The sequence below is a fragment of the Oncorhynchus masou genome, chromosome 24 (genome assembly GCF_036934945.1).
Source record: "Oncorhynchus masou masou isolate Uvic2021 chromosome 24, UVic_Omas_1.1, whole genome shotgun sequence".
Taxonomy (NCBI): Eukaryota; Metazoa; Chordata; class Actinopteri; order Salmoniformes; family Salmonidae; genus Oncorhynchus; species Oncorhynchus masou.
In genome coordinates, this window is record NC_088235.1 from 4,202,616 (window position 1) to 4,225,115 (window position 22,500).

At 48.1% G+C, this 22,500-nt stretch overlaps 1 protein-coding gene across 1 annotated transcript in view; it reads right to left on the reverse strand.

Annotated features, from left to right (window-relative positions):
• Positions 1–22,500, reverse strand: part of LOC135513365 (EH domain-binding protein 1-like) — a 311,950-nt gene that overhangs the window by 256,742 nt on the left and 32,708 nt on the right. Inside the window, exons 3-5 of the mRNA XM_064936292.1 lie at positions 20,507–20,564; positions 19,977–20,072; positions 12,072–12,125 (exon numbers count right to left, since the gene is read on the reverse strand). Coding sequence (XP_064792364.1) covers positions 12,072–12,125; positions 19,977–20,072; positions 20,507–20,564 — 208 coding nt within the window. The remainder of the gene's footprint in view (positions 1–12,071; positions 12,126–19,976; positions 20,073–20,506; positions 20,565–22,500) is intronic.

Below are 22,500 nucleotides of genomic sequence, written 5' to 3' on the forward strand. Positions count from 1 at the left end.
GACAAATAAAATGCAGAGCATGCATGATGCGTTTAACTTGTCATTCCAACTGATCTGAACATTTCATTCCCATTCAGTCAGTCAGTCAGTCAGTATGTCTTCAATTCAGTCAGTCAGTATGTCATCCCTTCAGTTAGTTCAGTCAGTCAGTATGTCATCCCTTCAGTTAGTTCAGTCAGTCAGTATGTCATCCCTTCAGTTAGTTCAGTCAGTCAGTATGTCATCCCTTCAGTTAGTTCAGTCAGTCAGTATGTCATCCATTCAGTTAGTTCAGTCAGTCAGTATGTCATCCATTCAGTTAGTCAGTCAGTATGTCATCCCTTCAGTTAGTTCAGTCAGTCAGTATGTCATCCATTCAGTTAGTTCAGTCAGTCAGTATGTCATCCATTCAGTTAGTTCAGTCAGTCAGTATGTCATCCATTCAGTTAGTTCAGTCAGTCAGTATGTCATCCATTCAGTTAGTTCAGTCAGTCAGTATGTCATCCCTTCAGTTAGTTCAGTCAGTCAGTATGTCATCCATTCAGTTAGTTCAGTCAGTCAGTATGTCATCCATTCAGTTAGTTCAGTCAGTCAGTATGTCATCCATTCAGTTAGTTCAGTCAGTCAGTATGTCATACCTTCAGTTAGTTCAGTCAGTCAGTATGTCATCCATTCAGTTAGTTCAGTCAGTCAGTATGTCATCCATTCAGTTAGTTCAGTCAGTCAGTATGTCATCCATTCAGTTAGTTCAGTCAGTCAGTATGTCATCCATTCAGTTAGTTCAGTCAGTCAGTATGTCATCCATTCAGTTAGTTCAGTCAGTCAGTATGTCATCCATTCAGTTAGTTCAGTCCGTCAGTATGTCTTCAATTCAGTCAGTCAGTATGTCATCCATTCAGTTAGTTCAGTCAGTCAGTATGTCATCCATTCAGTCAGTCAGTATGTCATCCATTCAGTTAGTTCAGTCAGTCAGTATGTCATCCATTCAGTCAGTCAGTATGTCATACCTTCAGTTAGTTCAGTCAGTCAGTATGTCATCCATTCAGTTAGTTCAGTCAGTCAGTATGTCATCCATTCAGTTAGTTCAGTCAGTCAGTATGTCATCCATTCAGTTAGTTCAGTCAGTCAGTATGTCATCCATTCAGTTAGTTCAGTCAGTCAGTATGTCATCCATTCAGTTAGTTCAGTCAGTCAGTATGTCATCCATTCAGTTAGTTCAGTCCGTCAGTATGTCTTCAATTCAGTCAGTCAGTATGTCATCCATTCAGTTAGTTCAGTCAGTCAGTATGTCATCAATTCAGTCAGTCAGTATGTCATCCCTTCAGTTAGTTCAGTCAGTCAGTATGTCATACCTTCAGTTAGTTCAGTCAGTCAGTATGTCATCCATTCAGTTAGTTCAGTCAGTCAGTATGTCATCCATTCAGTTAGTTCAGTCAGTCAGTATGTCATCCATTCAGTTAGTTCAGTCAGTCAGTATGTCATCCATTCAGTTAGTTCAGTCAGTCAGTATGTCATACCTTCAGTTAGTTCAGTCAGTCAGTATGTCATCCATTCAGTCAGTCAGTCAGTATGTCATCCATTCAGTCAGTCAGTATGTCATCAATTCAGTCAGTCAGTATGTCATCCCTTCAGTTAGTTCAGTCAGTCAGTATGTCATCCATTCAGTTAGTTCAGTCAGTCAGTATGTCATCCATTCAGTCAGTCAGTATGTCATCCATTCAGTCAGTCAGTATGTCATACCTTCAGTCAGTCAGTATGTCATCCATTCAGTCAGTCAGTATGTCATCCCTTCAGTTAGTTCAGTCAGTCAGTATGTCATCCATTCAGTTAGTTCAGTCAGTCAGTATGTCATCCATTCAGTCAGTCAGTATGTCATCCATTCAGTTAGTTCAGTCAGTCAGTATGTCATCCATTCAGTTAGTTCAGTCAGTCAGTATGTCATCCATTCAGTCAGTCAGTATGTCATCCATTCAGTTAGTTCAGTCAGTCAGTATGTCATCCATTCAGTTAGTTCAGTCAGTCAGTATGTCATCCATTCAGTTAGTTCAGTCAGTCAGTATGTCATACCTTCAGTTAGTTCAGTCAGTCAGTATGTCATCCATTCAGTTAGTTCAGTCAGTCAGTATGTCATCCCTTCAGTTAGTTCAGTCAGTCAGTATGTCATCCCTTCAGTTAGTTCAGTCAGTCAGTATGTCATCCATCCATTCAGTATGTCATCCATCCATTCAGTCAGTCAGTATGTCATCCATTCAGTCAGTTCAGTCAATCAATATGCCTTCCATGCAGTCATGTGTTTGAGTTGCAATAGGAACTAAATCAAAGAGAATAGAACAGTCTCATAAGTGTGTTGATTGAAACCAGTGTGTTGATTGAAATCAGTGTGTTGATTGAAACCAGTGTGTTGATTGAAACCAGTGTGTTGATTGAAACCAGTGTGTTGATTGAAACCAGTGTGTTGATTGAAATCAGTGTGTTGATTGAAATCAGTGTGTTGATTGAAATCAGTGTGTTGATTGAAACCAGTGTGTTGATTGAAATCAGTGTGTTGATTGAAATCAGTGTGTTGATTGAAATCAGTGTGTTGATTGAAATCAGTGTGTTGATTGAAATCAGTGTGTTGATTGAAACCAGTGTGTTGATTGAAATCAGTGTGTTGATTGAAATCAGTGTGTTGATTGAAATCAGTGTGTTGATTGAAATCAGTGTGTTGATTGAAATCAGTGTGTTCAAAATGATCTGAATTCTCCAAAGGTCTTTCACCTACCGACAGACAGAGTGGGATTCACTACAACAGTCAAAAGACCGAATGTAAAGGCCTACAGTCCCCCAAACACTGTCGGATTCATTATGTTACAGGATCACTGCAGTAGACAATTCTATGTTACATAACACACAACAGCATGGCCCATTTAGATAGCGGAATAGGCCCATTTAGATAGCGGAATAGGCCCATTTAGATAGCGGAATAGGCCCATTTAGATAGCGGAATAGGCCCATTTAGATAGCGGAATAGGCCCATTTAGATAGCGGAATAGACCCATTTAGATAGCGGAATAGGCCCATTTAGATAGCGGAATAGGCCCATTTAGATAGCGGAATAGACCTATTTAGATAGCGGAATAGGCCTATTTAGATAGCGGAATAGACCTATTTAGACAGTGGAATAGACCTATTTAGACAGCGGAATAGGCCTATTTAGACAGCGGAATAGACCTATTTAGACAGCGGAATAGACCTATTTAGACAGCGGAATAGACCTATTTAGACAGCGGAATAGACCTATTTAGACAGCGGAATAGACCTATTTAGACAGCGGAATAGACCTAGTCTAAATCATATTGACTTTCTATTTTGCAGCTCAGGCAGTTAATCTAGACAAGGCTCTCCTGTGTCTTTAAAAAAATATATTTTATTTAACCTTTAACTCGGAAGTCAGTTAAGAACAAATTCTTATTTGCAATGACAGCCTACTCCGGCCAAACCCGGGCGACGCTGGTCTGTAGTGAAGCCTCTAGCACTGAGATGTAGGGCCTCAGACCGCTGTGATACAGCCTGGAATCGAACCAGGGTCTGTAGTGACGCCTCTAGCACTGAGATACAGGGCCTCAGACCGCTGTGATACAGCCTGGAATGGAACCAGGGTCTGTAGTGACGCCTCTAGCACTGAGATACAGGGCCTCAGACCGCTGTGATACAGCCTGGAATCGAACCAGGGTCTGTAGTGACGCCTCTAGCACTGAGATACAGGGCCTCAGACCGCTGTGATACAGCCTGGAATCGAACCAGGGTCTGTAGTGACGCCTCTAGCACTGAGATACAGGGCCTCAGACCGCTGTGATACAGCCTGGAATGGAACCAGGGTCTGTAGTGACGCCTCTAGCACTGAGATACAGGGCCTCAGACCGCTGTGATACAGCCTGGAATGGAACCAGGGTCTGTAGTGACGCCTCTAGCACTGAGATACAGGGCCTCAGACCGCTGTGATACAGCCTGGAATGGAACCAGGGTCTGTAGTGACGCCTCTAGCACTGAGATACAGGGCCTCAGACCGCTGTGATACAGCCTGGAATCGAACCAGGGTCTGTAGTGACGCCTCTAGCACTGAGATACAGGGCCTCAGACCGCTGTGATACAGCCTGGAATCGAACCAGGGTCTGTAGTGACGCCTCTAGCACTGAGATACAGGGCCTCAGACCGCTGTGATACAGCCTGGAATCGAACCAGGGTCTGTAGTGACGCCTCTAGCACTGAGATACAGGGCCTCAGACCGCTGTGATACAGCCTGGAATCGAACCAGGGTCTGTAGTGACGCCTCTAGCACTGAGATACAGGGCCTCAGACCGCTGTGATACAGCCTGGAATGGAACCAGGGTCTGTAGTGACGCCTCTAGCACTGAGATACAGGGCCTCAGACCGCTGTGATACAGCCTGGAATCGAACCAGGGTCTGTAGTGACGCCTCTAGCACTGAGATACAGGGCCTCAGACCGCTGTGATACAGCCTGGAATCGAACCAGGGTCTGTAGTGACGCCTCTAGCACTGAGATACAGGGCCTCAGACCGCTGTGATACAGCCTGGAATGGAACCAGGGTCTGTAGTGACGCCTCTAGCACTGAGATACAGGGCCTCAGACCGCTGTGATACAGCCTGGAATCGAACCAGGGTCTGTAGTGACGCCTCTAGCACTGAGATACAGGGCCTCAGACCGCTGTGATACAGCCTGGAATGGAACCAGGGTCTGTAGTGACGCCTCTAGCACTGAGATACAGGGCCTCAGACCGCTGTGATACAGCCTGGAATGGAACCAGGGTCTGTAGTGACGCCTCTAGCACTGAGATACAGGGCCTCAGACCGCTGTGATACAGCCTGGAATGGAACCAGAGTCTGTAGTGACGCCTCTAGCACTGAGATACAGGGCCTCAGACCGCTGTGATACAGCCTGGAATGGAACCAGGGTCTGTAGTGACGCCTCTAGCACTGAGATACAGGGCCTCAGACCGCTGTGATACAGCCTGGAATGGAACCAGGGTCTGTAGTGACGCCTCTAGCACTGAGATACAGGGCCTCAGACCGCTGTGATACAGCCTGGAATCGAACCAGGGTCTGTAGTGACGCCTCTAGCACTGAGATACAGGGCCTCAGACCGCTGTGATACAGCCTGGAATCGAACCAGGGTCTGTAGTGACGCCTCTAGCACTGAGATACAGGGCCTCAGACCGCTGTGATACAGCCTGGAATGGAACCAGGGTCTGTAGTGACGCCTCTAGCACTGAGATACAGGGCCTCAGACCGCTGTGATACAGCCTGGAATCGAACCAGGGTCTGTAGTGACGCCTCTAGCACTGAGATACAGGGCCTCAGACCGCTGTGATACAGCCTGGAATGGAACCAGGGTCTGTAGTGACGCCTCTAGCACTGAGATACAGGGCCTCAGACCCCTGTGATACAGCCTGGAATCGAACCAGGGTCTGTAGTGACGCCTCTAGCACTGAGATACAGGGCCTCAGACCGCTGTGATACAGCCTGGAATGGAACCAGGGTCTGTAGTGACGCCTCTAGCACTGAGATACAGGGCCTCAGACCGCTGTGATACAGCCTGGAATGGAACCAGGGTCTGTAGTGACGCCTCTAGCACTGAGATACAGGGCCTCAGACCGCTGTGATACAGCCTGGAATGGAACCAGGGTCTGTAGTGACGCCTCTAGCACTGAGATACAGGGCCTCAGACCGCTGTGATACAGCCTGGAATGGAACCAGAGTCTGTAGTGATGCCTCTAGCACTGAGATACAGGGCCTCAGACCGCTGTGATACAGCCTGGAATGGAACCAGGGTCTGTAGTGACGCCTCTAGCACTGAGATACAGGGCCTCAGACCGCTGTGATACAGCCTGGAATGGAACCAGGGTCTGTAGTGACACCTCTAGCACTGAGATACAGGGCCTCAGACCGCTGTGATACAGCCTGGAATCGAACCAGGGTCTGTAGTGACGCCTCTAGCACTGAGATACAGGGCCTCAGACCGCTGTGATACAGCCTGGAATCGAACCAGGGTCTGTAGTGACGCCTCTAGCACTGAGATACAGGGCCTCAGACCGCTGTGATACAGCCTGGAATGGAACCAGGGTCTGTAGTGACGCCTCTAGCACTGAGATACAGGGCCTCAGACCGCTGTGATACAGCCTGGAATGGAACCAGGGTCTGTAGTGACGCCTCTAGCACTGAGATACAGGGCCTCAGACCGCTGTGATACAGCCTGGAATGGAACCAGGGTCTGTAGTGACGCCTCTAGCACTGAGATACAGGGCCTCAGACCCCTGTGATACAGCCTGGAATCGAACCAGGGTCTGTAGTGACGCCTCTAGCACTGAGATACAGGGCCTCAGACCGCTGTGATACAGCCTGGAATGGAACCAGGGTCTGTAGTGACGCCTCTAGCACTGAGATACAGGGCCTCAGACCGCTGTGATACAGCCTGGAATGGAACCAGGGTCTGTAGTGACGCCTCTAGCACTGAGATACAGGGCCTCAGACCGCTGTGATACAGCCTGGAATGGAACCAGGGTCTGTAGTGACGCCTCTAGCACTGAGATACAGGGCCTCAGACCGCTGTGATACAGCCTGGAATCGAACCAGGGTCTGTAGTGACACCTCTAGCACTGAGATACAGGGCCTCAGACCGCTGTGATACAGCCTGGAATGGAACCAGGGTCTGTAGTGACGCCTCTAGCACTGAGATACAGGGCCTCAGAACGCTGTGATACAGCCTGGAATCGAACCAGGGTCTGTAGTGACGCCTCTAGCACTGAGATACAGGGCCTCAGACCGCTGTGATACAGCCTGGAATCGAACCAGGGTCTGTAGTGACGCCTCTAGCACTGAGATACAGGGCCTCAGACCCCTGTGATACAGCCTGGAATGGAACCAGGGTCTGTAGTGACGCCTCTAGCACTGAGATACAGGGCCTCAGACCGCTGTGATACAGCCTGGAATCGAACCAGGGTCTGTAGTGACGCCTCTAGCACTGAGATACAGGGCCTCAGACCGCTGTGATACAGCCTGGAATCGAACCAGGGTCTGTAGTGACGCCTCTAGCACTGAGATACAGGGCCTCAGACCGCTGTGATACAGCCTGGAATCGAACCAGGGTCTGTAGTGACGCCTCTAGCACTGAGATACAGGGCCTCAGACCGCAACGCCACTCAGGAGTCCCTTCATCATTCTCACACAAGTCATTTCCTGAAGGTCCAAGCCTCGATACTGCGCCATCTACTGGTATGACGGCGTTAGTGAACGCTGCTGTCAAACAAACTCTAGACTTTAATTATGGAAATGAAACCGGAAGCTTCAAAACGTCTGGCCTGGAGTCGCTAGATTGACGAGCTAACCTCCACTAGCAACGTTTGGTTCATGTGCTTTGCAGATGCCACATTCCTGACACAGGTAGGTATAAAACAAGATGTGTGACCGAGTAAAGACTTCAACGTGGAAACGCTCCTTCATCGTCCTGACATATCCGTATATAACACATAGGATGTTCACCGAGCTAATTTAACGTTTACAGCCTTTTATTACGATCCTAACTATTGACTTCTGCATTTTGTTCCGTTCCTAACGATGCGTACGTTCAACCGTCGGGCAGCCGTCTGGGTCCATGGCAGCTGTCTGAAGACGCTACGGAGCTGAAGACCATCTGCTTTGTCAACCCCCCCCCCAGCTGAGTAATCTGCTGCCAACTAGTCCAGTCAGTCTGTCAGGAAGTCTGATGTTCGTCTCAACTTGGAGCACCGTCCTCTCAACCTCTTCACTTCCACATCTTCCCCCGTATCCCCCTTTCTCTCGCTCTGTTTCTCCTCCTCTTCTTTATACCTCACCCCTCTCTCCCCCTCCCATCCTCTCTCCCCCTCCTGTCCTCTTCCATCTCCCCTGTGCTCTCGTCCTCTCTCTCGCTCTCCTCTTCCCCTGCTATCTTACTCCCTCTAAGATCTGTCACCCTTCTGTCTCTCTCCCTCTCTTCCCCCTCTCCTCTCCCTCTCCTCTGTGTGAGGTAGGAGGAGTGCCTCCTCCTACATACCTCCCCCTCTACATACCTCTCACCCTCCCCCTCTACATACCTACCTCTCTACATACCTCTCCCTCTCTACATACCTCTCCCCCTCTCTACATACCCCCTCCCCACTCTACATACCCCCTCCCCACTCTACATACCCCTCCCCCTCTACATACCTCTACATACCCCTCCCCCTCTACATACCCCTCCCCCTCTACACACCCCTCCCCCTCTACACACCCCTCCCCCTCCCTATCTACATTCCTCCCCCTCCCTCTCTACATTCCTCTCCCTCCCCCCTACATACCCCTTCCCCTCCCTCTCTACATACCCCTCCTCCTCCCTCTCCACATACCTGCCCTCCCTCTCTACATACCTCTCCCTCTCGACATACCCCTCCCCCTCCCCTCTCGACATACCCCTCCCCCCCTCCCTCTCGACATACCCCCCCCCTCCCTCTCGACATACCCCTCCCCCTCCCTCTCGACATACCCCTCCACCTCCCTCTCGACATACACCTCCACCTGCCTCTCGACATACCTCTACCTCCCTCTCGACATACCTCTACCTCCCTCTCGACATACCTCTCCCTCCCTCTCGACATACCTCTCCCTCCCTCTCGACATACCTCTCCCTCCCCACACCTCTCTACCTCTGTATACGTCTGCATGCAGAGTCTCAATTGGGTTTTTGTCCCATTTAGTGAATTCTTGGTTAGTGAGTGGACCCCAGACCTCACAACCATTCTCCCTCTACCTCCTCTTCCCCTCTCCCCCACCCCTCTCCCCTCCTCTTCCCCTCTCCCCCACCCCTCTCCCTCCCCCACCCCTCTCCCCCCTCCTCTTCCCCTCTCCCCCCCCCCTCTCCCCTCCCCCACCCCTCTCCCCTCCTCTTCCCCTCTCCCCTCCTCTTCCCCTCTCCCCCACCTCCACCCCACCTCCACCCCTCTCCCACCCCTCTCCCCCTCCTCTTCCCCTCCCCCCACCCCTCTTCCCCTCCCTCTTCCCCTCCCTCCACCCCCTCTTCCCACCCCCCCCCCCTCCTCCCTCTTCCCCTCCTCCCCCACCCCCTCCTCCCTCTTCCCCTCCCCACCCCTCCTCCCCTCCTCCCCACCCCTCCTCCCCTCCTCCCCACCCCTCCTCCCTCTTCCCCTCCTCCCCACCCCCTCCTCCCCACCCCCTCTTCCCCTCCACCCCTCTCCCTCTCCACCCCCTCTCCCCCTCCTCTCCCCCAACCATGTTTTTGTAGTTTCACCTTTGCAATACATTCAGTTCCTTCTCAATCCTTCACCAAGAGACCAGTAAGAGTTGAAGAAGCCCACCTTGTCCTGTTCTCCAGAAACAAAAGCCCTTCTCTCCTCTTTTCAAACCGTGTGTTTCCTGCCACTACTGTCATTTCCCTTGTCTTCTGTAAGACCCCTGAGATGAGACGCGTCAGGGGTATTAACCTCTGAAGTTGACCTTCACAGGAACGGATCACAAGCAGAACTAACATGTGAAACAGATCATTGACAGAGAACAGATGATGATGCTATTGGGGAGGCATGGGAGGGAGAGAGAGGAAGATGAGGTAGAGGAGTGAGAGAGGGGAAGAGATGAGGGGGAGGAGAGGGGGAGAGGAAGAGATGGGGAGATGAGGGGGGAATGGAGGTAGAGAGGAGGGAGAGAGAGGAAAATGAGGTAGAGGAGTGAGAGAGGGGAAGAGGTGAGGGGGGGGAGAGGGGGAGAGGAAGATATGGGGAGATGAGGGGGAGAGAGGTAGATAGAGGTAGAGAGAGGGGGGAACGAGGGAGTAAGAAAAGGGAACGAGGGAGTAAGAGATGAAGGGAGAGAGAGTGGAAGAGGGGAAGAGAGGGGCGAGAGAGGGGAAGAGAAGGTGAGTTGAGGGGAGAGAGAGAGAGGAAGAGAGGGGAGAGAGAGGGGAAGAGAGGGGAGAGGGAAGAGAGGGGAGAGGGGAGATAGAGGGGAGAGGGGAGAGAGGGGAGAGAGGGAGAGAGGGGAGAGAGGGAGAGGGGAGAGAGAAGGAAAGGGGAGAGGGGGGAGAGAGGGGAAAGGGGAGAGGGGGGAGAGAAGAGGCGAGAGGGGGGAGAGAGGAAGAGGGGAGATGAGATGAGGGGAGATGAGATGAGGGAAGGGGAGATGAGGGAAGGGGAGAGAGGAAGAGCGAAGAAGAGCGAGGAAGAGCGAGAAAGAGCGAGAAAGAGCGAGAAAGAGCGAGAAAGAGCGAGAAAGAGCGAGAAAGAGCGAGAAAGAGCGAGAAAGAGCGAGAAAGAGCGAGGAAGAGCGAGGAAGAGCGAGGAAGAGAGAGGAAGAGAGAGGAAGAGAGAGGAAGAGAGAGGAAGAGAGAGGAAGAGAGAGGAAGAGAGGGGAAGAGAGGGGGAAAGAGAGAGCGAGAGAGAGGAAGAGAGGGGGAGAGAGAGAGCAAGAGAGAGGAAGAGGGGAGAGAGAGAGGGAGAGAGAGAGCGAGAGAGAGGAAGAGGGGAGAGAGAGGAAGAGGGGGGATCAAGATGAAGAGATGGGGGATCAAGATGAAGAGAGGGGGGATCAAGATGAAGAGAGGGGGATCAAGATGAAGAGAGGGGGGGATCAAGATGAAGAGAGGGGGGATCAAGATGAAGAGAGGGGGATGAAGGAGGGAAGGGGAGAGGGGATGGAGAGACATTTTTGGAGAGATACTAGTGGACTGGCTTCATGCTAACCAGGAGTCTCCTACCTATCTGTTTCCCTCCCAGTGGAAAACACACAATATAATGGTGCCGTGCCAGGGGTCAATATAATGGTGCCGTGCCTGGGGTTCCACACAGTGACGGTCAGACTGGGGAAAGTCCGGACGGGACCTTCCAGCACGAGAAGAAGAAAGCTCTTCCCGACCTGAGACTGAACTCCCCAAGGTGGACTCAGTCTTTGAACACACACAGTGAAGGTATGAGTGTGTCCTACGACAAACACTCTCACATGATGTTCCGAACTCCACTTCATTCCCCGTCAATGGAGATGCACTGAATGTTTTTACTGAAGGACTGAAAATTAATATCAGTCTGACCACTAGATGGCAGCATGTGAACATCTAAATGCCAGACCAGTACAGCCCATATAGCCCTGTCCAGCCCAGACGAGCCCAGCCCTGTCCATATAACCCTGTCCAGCCCATATCGCCCAGCCCTGTCCAGATAGTCCAGCCCAAATAGCTCAGCCCAAATAGCTCAGCCCAAATAGCCCAGCCCATATAGCCCAGCCCATATAGCCCCGTCCATATAGCCCCGTCCATATAGCCCATATAGCCCAGCCCATATAGCCCAGTCCATATAGCCCAGTCCATATAGTCCAGCCCAAATAGCCCAGCCCAAATAGCCCAGCCCAAATAGCCCCGTCCATATAGCCCAGTCCATATAGCCCAGTCCATAAAGCCCATATATCCCAGCCCATATAGCCCAGTCCATATAGCCCATATAGCCCAGCCCATATAGCCCAATCCATATAGCCCAATCCATATAGCCCAGCCCATATAGCCCAATCCATATAGCCCAGTCCATATAGCCCAGCCCATATAGCCCATATAGCCCATATAGCCCAGCCCATATAGCCCAGTCCATATAGCCCAATCAATATAGCCCAATCCATATAGCCCAGTCCATTTAACCAGCCCATATAGCCCAGTCCATATAGCCCATATAGCCCAGTCCATATAGCCCAGCCCATATAGCCCAGTCCATATAGCCCATATAGCCCAGTCCATAAAGCTCAGTCCATATAGCCCATATAGCCCAGTCCATAAAGCTCAGTCCATATAGCCCATATAGCCCAGTCCATATAGCCCATATAGCCCAGTCCATATAGCCCAGTCCATATAGCCCAGCCCATATAATCCAGCCCATATAGCCCAGCCCATATAGCCCATATAGCCCAGCCCATATAGCCCAATCCATATAGCCCAGTCCATATAGCCAAGCCCATATAGCCCATATAGCCCAATCCATATAGCCCATATAGTCCAGCCCATATAGGCCAGTCCAGCATAAGTGATGGGAGAGGTAATGTGTACTCACATTTTCTATGACAAACGTCCACTCCTTGTCTTCAAACTCCTCTGCGTGGGGGTCCTAGGAGAGAGGAGAGGAAACAACACGGAGGTGTTCAGAATCCTTCCTTTTCCACAGTTCGTTACCTTACAGCCTTATTCCCTCAATCTACACACAACACCCCACAATGACATTAATGCAAGTTAGTGCGAGGTTGACCACCAGAAGGCATCTTTGAGAAGCATTTAATAGTCTCCCAAATTGGCATTACTGGAGAATTTAAAACCTGTTTTTGTAATAATATAGCACAGGGGATTGATTTCAAGAAATTTGATTCATATTATGGTGTTTTGTTCCATGGAAAACGAAACCCTCTGGGTTTCCGTTAGGTTGGCGTGGAACATATGTCGCTGTACAACGTGATGGTCGGGAGTAGGCTACAGCATAAGAGGATTGGAGAATTGTAAATTCATATCTAAGGGGCATAACATTTCCACACCCTAATTGTAGTGTAACCAATACTCATTTCGCCTATGGTAGGCTGAAAGAATATCTACGAATATATATTTTTTTCCAATGACGTGACTCTCCGCCAATAATTATAATTGTTTCTTTCTGGAGAAACCTCACTTGACTATTTAGCTGACATCACTTGCTTATATTGAGTCAACACATACGGTTGAAGTCGGAAGTTTACACTTAGGTTGGAGTCATTGAAACTCGTTTTTCAACCACTCTACAAATTTCTTGTTAACAAACTATAGTTTTGGCAAGTCGGTTAGGACATCTACTTTGTGCATGACACAAGTAATTTATAAACAATTATTTACAGACACAACCTTATGAATACAGGCCCTGACTACTATACAACCTGATGAATACAGGCCCTGACTACTATATAACCTGATGAATACAGGCCCTGACTACTATACAACCTGATGAATACAGGCCCTGACTACTATACAACCTGATGAATACAGGCCCTGACTACTATACAACATGAATACAGGCCCTGACTACTATACAACATGATGAATACAGGCCCTGACTACTATACAACCTGATGAATACAGGCCCTGACTACTATACAACATGAATACAGGCCCTGACTACTATACAACCTGATGAATACAGGCCCTGACTACTATACAACCTGATGAATACAGGCCCTGACTACTATACAACCTGATGAATACAGGCCCTGACTACTATACAACATGAATACAGGCCCTGACTACTATACAACCTGATGAATACAGGCCCTGACTACTATACAACATGATGAATACAGGCCCTGACTACTATACAACCTGATGAATACAGGCCCTGACGACTATACAACCTGATGAATACAGGCCCTGACTACTATACAACATGAATACAGGCCCTGACTACTATACAACCTGATGAATACAGGCCCTGACTATTATACAACCTGATGAATACAGGCCCTGACTACTATACAACCTGATGAATACAGGCCCTGACTACTATACAACCTGATGAATACAGGCCCTGACTACTATACAACCTGATGAATACAGGCCCTGACTACTATACAACCTGATGAATACAGGCCCTGACTACTATACAACATGATGAATACAGGCCCTGACTACTATACAACCTGATGAATACAGGCCCTGACTACTATACAACCTGATGAATACAGGCCCTGACTACTATACAACCTGATGAATACAGGCCCTGACTACTATACAACATGATGAATACAGGCCCTGACTACTATACAACATGATGAATACGGGCCCTGACTACTATACAACATGATGAATACAGGCCCTGACTACTATACAACATGATGAATACGGGCCCTGACTACTATACAACCTGATGAATACAGGCCCTGACTACTATACAACATGATGAATACAGGCCCTGACTACTATACAACCTGATGAATACAGGCCCTGACTACTATACAACATGATGAATACAGGCCCTGACTACTAAACAACATGATGAATACAGGCCCTGACTACTATACAACATGATGAATACAGGCCCTGACTACTATACAACCTGATGAATACAGGCCCTGACTACTATACAACCTGATGAATACAGGCCCTGACTACTATACAACCTGATGAATACAGGCCCTGACTACTATACAACATGAATACAGGCCCTGACTACTATACAACCTGATGAATACAGGCCCTGACTACTATACAACCTGATGAATACAGGCCCTGACTACTATACAACCTGATGAATACAGGCCCTGACTACTATACAACATGAATACAGGCCCTGACTACTATACAACCTGATGAATACAGGCCCTGACTACTATACAACATGATGAATACAGGCCCTGACTACTATACAACCTGATGAATACAGGCCCTGACGACTATACAACCTGATGAATACAGGCCCTGACTACTATACAACATGAATACAGGCCCTGACTACTATACAACCTGATGAATACAGGCCCTGACTATTATACAACCTGATGAATACAGGCCCTGACTACTATACAACCTGATGAATACAGGCCCTGACTACTATACAACCTGATGAATACAGGCCCTGACTACTATACAACCTGATGAATACAGGCCCTGACTACTATACAACATGATGAATACAGGCCCTGACTACTATACAACCTGATGAATACAGGCCCTGACTACTATACAACCTGATGAATACAGGCCCTGACTACTATACAACATGATGAATACAGGCCCTGACTATTATACAACCTGATGAATACAGGCCCTGACTACTATACAACCTGATGAATACAGGCCCTGACTACTATACAACCTGATGAATACAGGCCCTGACTACTATACAACCTGATGAATACAGGCCCTGACTACTATACAACCTGATGAATACAGGCCCTGACTATTATACAACCTGATGAATACAGGCCCTGACTACTATACAACCTGATGAATACAGGCCCTGACTACTATACAACCTGATGAATACAGGCCCTGACGACTATACAACCTGATGAATACAGGCCCTGACTACTATACAACATGATGAATACAGGCCCTGACTACTATACAACCTGATGAATACAGGCCCTGACTACTATACAACATGATGAATACAGGCCCTGACTACTATACAACATGATGAATACGGGCCCTGACTACTATACAACATGATGAATACAGGCCCTGACTACTATACAACATGATGAATACGGGCCCTGACTACTATACAACCTGATGAATACAGGCCCTGACTACTATACAACATGATGAATACAGGCCCTGACTACTATACAACCTGATGAATACAGGCCCTGACTACTATACAACATGATGAATACAGGCCCTGACTACTAAACAACATGATGAATACAGGCCCTGACTACTATACAACATGATGAATACAGGCCCTGACTACTATACAACCTGATGAATACAGGCCCTGACTACTATACAACATGATGAATACAGGCCCTGACTACTATACAACATGATGAATACAGCCCCTGACTACTATACAACCTGATGAATACGGGCCCTGACTACTATACAACATGATGAATACAGGCCCTGACTACTATACAACCTGATGAATACAGGCCCTGACTACTATACAACCTGATGAATACAGGCCCTGACTACTATGTGAGTTGTGACAGATTAGATTTGTACCTTTTTGCTTCAACACCAGGCAAGTCTGTCAACAAGAGATCAGCATGTTGACATAACAGTCTCTCTCTCACACACACACACACACACACAGAGAGAAACACACACACAGAGAGAGAGAAAAACACAAACACACACACACACAAAGAGAGAGACACACACACACAGAGAGAGAAACACACACACACACACAGAGAGAGACACACACACACAGAGAGAGACACACACACACACAGAGAGAGAAACACACACAGAGAGAGAAACACACACACACAGAGAGAGAAACACACACACACACACACAGAGAGAGAGAAACACACACACACAGAGAGAGAGAAACACACACACACAGAGAGAGACACACACACAGAGAGAGAAACACACACACACACACACAGAGAGAGAAACACACACACACGCAGAGAGAGAAACACACACACACACACAGAGAGAAACACACACACACACACAGAGAGAAACACACACACACACACAAAGAGAGAGAAACACACACACACACACAAAGAGAGAGAAACACACACACACACAAAGAGAGAGAAACACACACACACACACACAGAGAGAGAAACACACACACACACACACACAAAGAGAGAGAAACACACACAAAGAGAGAGAAACACACACACACACACACACAAAGAGAGAAACACACACAAAGAGAGAGAAACACACACACACACACAAAGAGAGAGAAACACACACAAAGAGAGAGAAACACACACAAAGAGAGAGAAACACACACACACACAAAGAGAGAGAAACACACACACACAAACACAAAGAGAGAGAAACACACACACACACAAACACAAAGAGAGAGAAACACACACACACACACACACAAAGAGAGAGAAACACACACACACACACACAAAGAGAGAGAAACACACACACAAAGAGAAAGAAACACACGCACACACACACAAAGAGAGAGAAACACACACACACACACACAAAGAGAGAGAAACACACACACACACACACACACACAAAGAGAGAAACACACACACACACACACACAAAGAGAGAGAAACACACACACACACACACAAAAGAGAGAAAACACACACACACAAAGAGAGAGAAACACACACACACACACACACACAAAAGAGAGAAACACACACACACACACAAAGAGAGAGAAACACACACACACACACACACAAAGAGAGAAAACACACACACACAAAGAGAGAAAACACACACACACACACACACACAAAGAGAGAAAACACACACACACACAAAAGAGAGAAACACACACACACACACACACACAAAGAGAGAGAAACACACACACACACACACACAAAGAGAGAGAAACACACACACACACACACACAAAGAGAGAGAAACACACACACACAAAGAGAGAGAAACACACACACACACACACACACAAAGAGAGAGAAACACACACACACACACACAAAGAGAGAGAAACACACACACACACACACACAAAGAGAGAAACACACACACACAAAGAGAGAAAACACACACACACACACACACACAAAGAGAGAAAACACACACACACACAAAGAGAGAGAAACACACACACACACACACAAAGAGAGAGAAACACACACACACAAAGAGAGAGAAATACACACACACACAAACACAAAGAGAGAGAAACACACACACACACAAACACAAAGAGAGAGAAACACACACACACACACACACAAAGAGAGAAAACACACACACACACACACACAGAGAGAGAAACACACACACACACACACAAAGAGAGAGAAACACACACACACACACAAAGAGAGAGAAACACACACACACACACAAAGAGAGAGAAACACACACACACACAAAGAGAGAGAAACACACACACACAAAGAGAGAAAACACACACACACAAAGAGAGAGAAACACACACACACAAGAGAGAAACACACACACACACACACAAAGAGAGAGAAACACACACACACACACAAAGAGAGAGAAACACACACACACACAAAGAGAGAGAAACACACACACACACAAAGAGAGAGAAACACACACACACACAAAGAGAGAGAAACACACACACACACAAAGAGAGAGAAACACACACACACACACAAAAGAGAGAGAAACACACACACACACACACACAAAGAGAGAGAAACACACACACACACACACACAAAGAGAGAGAAACACACACACACACACACAAAGAGAGAGAAACACACACACACACACACAAAGAGAGAGAAACACACACACACACACAAAGAGAGAGAAACACACACACACACAAAGAGAGAGAAACACACACACACACACAAAGAGAGAGAAACACACACACACACAAAGAGAGAGAAACAGACACACACACACAAAGAGAGAAACACACACACACACACAAAGAGAGAAAACACACACACACACAAAGAGAGAGAAACACACACACACACACAAAGAGAGAAAACACACACACACACACACAAAGAGAGAAACACACACACACACACACACAAAGAGAGAGAAACACACACACACAAAGAGAGAGAAACACACACACACAAAGAGAGAGAAACACACACACACAAAGAGAGAGAAACACACACACACACAAAGAGAGAGAAACACACACACACAAAGAGAGAGAAACACACACACACAAAGAGAGAGAAACACACACACACACAAAGAGAGAGAAACACACACACACACAAAGAGAGAGAAACACACACACACACAAAGAGAGAGAAACACACACACACAAAGAGAGAGAAACACACACACACACAAAGAGAGAGAAACACACACACACACACACACAGAGAGAGAAACACACACACACACACACACAAAGAGAGAGAAACACACACACACACAAAGAGAGAGAAACACACACACACACAAAGAGAGAGAAACACACACAAAGAGAGAGAAACACACACAAAGAGAGAGAAACACACACAAAGAGAGAGAAACACACACACACACACACAAAAAGAGAGAAACACACACAAAGAGAGAGAAACACACACAAAGAGAGAAACACACACAAAGAGAGAGAAACACACACACACACAAACACAAAGAGAGAGAAACACACACACACACAAACACAAAGAGAGAGAAACACACACACACACACACAAAGAGAGAGAAACACACACACACACACACAAAGAGAGAGAAACACACACACACACAAAGAGAGAGAAACACACACACACACACACACACACAAAGAGAGAGAAACACACACACACACACACACACACACACAAAGAGAGAGAAACACACACACACACACACACAAAGAGAGAGAAACACACACACACACACACACAAAGAGAGAGAAACACACACACACACACACAAAGAGAGAGAAACACACACACACAAAGAGAGAAACACACACACACAAAGAGAGAGAAACACACACACACACAAAGAGAGAGAAACACACACACACACAAAGAGAGAGAAACACACACACACACAAAGAGAGAGAAACACACACACACACAAAGAGAGAAAACACACACACACACAAAGAGAGAGAAACACACACACACACAAAGAGAGAGAAACACACACACACACACACACACAAAGAGAGAGAAACACACACACACACACACACACACAAAGAGAGAGAAACACACACACACACACACACACACAAAGAGAGAGAAACACACACACACACAAAGAGAGAGAAACACACACACACACACAAAGAGAGAGAAACACACACACACACACACACAAAGAGAGAGAAACACACACACACACACAAAGAGAGAGAAACACACACACACACACAAAGAGAGAAACACACACACACACAAAGAGAGAGAAACACACACACACACACAAAGAGAGAAACACACACACACAGAGAAAGAGAGAGAAACACACACACACAGAGAAAGAGAGACAAACACACACACACAGAGAAAGAGAGAGAAACACACACACACACACACAAAGAGAGAGAAACACACACACACACACACAAAGAGAGAGAAACACACACACACACACACAAAGAGAGAGAAACACACACACACACAAAGAGAGAGAAACACACACACAAAGAGAGAGAAACACACACACACAGAGAAAGAGAGAGAAACACACACACACACACAAAGAGAGAGAAACACACACACACAAAGAGAGAGAAACACACACACACAAAGAGAGAGAAACACACACACACACACACACACACACACAGAGAGAGAGAGAAACACACACACACACAGAGAAAAGCCACCTTGAAGAGTGTGACAGAGATTTCTACGTTTTCCGGGACAGGCCACACCACCACTCCTCGGTAGGGGTTCTTGATGCCTGGCTGCCAACTGTGAGCCTGGGGAGAGATGGAGAGTGTTGATTTACTTTACCTTTTCTATTAGAACAACATTGTATTTCGCCATAATATTTTGTGAGTGTAACGTTTACTGCACATTTCTGATTATTTCTATTTCGTTTATTATCTATTTCACCTGCTTCGGCAATGTTAACATATGTTACCCATGTCAATAAAGCCATTTTAATTGAATTGAGAGAGAGACAGAGGGAGACCGAAAACACAATATATACACTTTTTTAAAAATCACTTAATATAACATCAAACATTTACACAGACAGAAACCCATGAAGGGTGCAGACCAACAGGTAAACTCTGAAGAAATATTATAGAACGCTGTACACTATACATCTCCACAGTGATGTAGCCTACTTCCTGCCTCCTACGACCAGGCCCAGCTAAACAGCCTAAAGTGCTGCCAAGACAAAACACACCTTGGAGGATTTCCGTCGGCTCCTGCGAGTCCACACCACCACCAGCTTGTCTGGTTGCCTGGAAAAGAACAGAGGAGGGATGAGAAGAGGACAGTGTGGAGGAGGGAGGAGAAGAGGACAGTGTGGAGGAGGGATGAAAAGAGGACAGTGTGGAGGAAGTAGGAGAAGAGGATAGTGTGGAGGAAGTAGGAGAAGAGGATAGTGTGGAGGAAGGATGAAAAGAGGACAGTGTGGAGGAAGTAGGAGAAGAGGATAGTGTGGAGGAGGGATGAAAAGAGGACAGTGTGGAGGAAGTAGGAGAAGAGGATAGTGTGGAGGAAGGATGAAAAGAGGACAGTGTGGCGGGAGGAGGGATGAGAAGAGGACAGTGTGGCGGGAGGAGGGATGAGAAGAGGACAGTGTGGCGGGAGGAGGGATGAGAAGAGGACAGTGTGGCGGGAGGAGGGATGAGAAGAGGACAGTGTGGAGGAGGGATGAGAAGAGGACAGTGTGGAGGAGGGAGGAGGGATGAGAAGAGGACAGTGTGGAGGAGGGAGGAGGGATGAGAAGAGGACAGTGTGGAGGAGGGAGGAGGGATGAGAAGAGGACAGTGTGGAGGAGGGAGGGATGAGAAGAGGACAGTGTGGAGGAGGGAGGGATGAGAAGAGGACAGTGTGGAGGAGGGATGAGAAGAGGACAGTGTGGAGGAGGGAGGGGGATGAGAAGAGGACAGTGTGGAGGAGGGATGAGAAGAGGACAGTGTGGAGGAAGTAGGAGAAGAGGACAGTGTGGCGGGAGGAGGAGGGATGAGAAGAGGACAGTGTGGAGGAAGGAGGAGAAGAGGACAGTGTGGAGGAAGGAGGAGAAGAGGACAGTGTGGAGGAGGGATGAGAAAAGGACGGTGTGGAGGAGGGATGAGAAGAGGACAGTGTGGAGGAGGGATGAGAGGAGGACAGTGTGGAGGAGGGATGAGAAGAGGACAGTGTGGAGGAAGGAGGAGAAGAGGACAGTGTGGAGGAAGGAGGGATGAGAAGAGGACAGTGTGGAGGAAGGAGGGATGAGAAGAGGACGGTGTGGAGGAAGGAGGGATGAGAAGAGGACAGTGTGGAGGAAGGAGGGATGAGAAGAGGACAGTGTGGAGGAAGGAGGGATGTGAAGAGGACAGTGTGGAGGAGGGAGGAGAAGAGGACAGTGTGGAGGAGGGAGGAGAAGAGGACAGTGTGGAGGAGGGAGGAGAAGAGGACAGTGTGGAGGAGGGAGGAGAAGAGGACAGTGTGGAGGAAGGATGAGAAGAGGACAGTGTGGAGGAAGGAGGAGAAGAGGACAGTGTGGCGGAGGGATGAGAAGAGGACAGTGTGGAGGAAGGAGGAGAAGAGGACAGTGTGGAGGAAGGAGGAGAAGAGGACAGTGTGGAGGAGGGATGAGGGATGAGAAGAGGACAGTGTGGAGGAAGGATGAGAAGAGGACAGTGTGGAGGAAGGAGGAGAAGAGGACAGTGTGGAGGAAGGAGGAGAAGAGGACAGTGTGGAGGAAGGAGGAGAAGAGGACAGTGTGGAGGAGGGATGAGGGATGAGAAGAGGACAGTGTGGAGGAAGGAGGAGAAGAGGACAGTGTGGAGGAGGGATGAGAAGAGGACAGTGTGGGGGAGGGATGAGAAGAGGACAGTGTGGAGAAGGGATGAGAAGAGGACAGTGTGGAGGAGGGAGGAGAAGAGGACAGTGTGGAGGAGGGAGGAGAAGAGGACAGTGTGGAGGAAGGAGGAGGGATGAGAAGAGGACAGTGTGGAGGAAGGAGGAGGGATTAGAAGAGGACAGTGTGGAGGAAGGATGAGAAGAGGACAGTGTGGAGAAGGGATGAGAAGAGGACAGTGTGGAGGAGGGATGAGAAGAGGACAGTGTGGAGGAGGGATGAGAAGAGGACAGTGTGGAGGAGGGATGAGAAGAGGACAGTGTGGAGGAGGGATGAGAAGAGGACAGTGTGGAGGAGGGATGAGAAGAGGACAGTGTGGAGGAGGG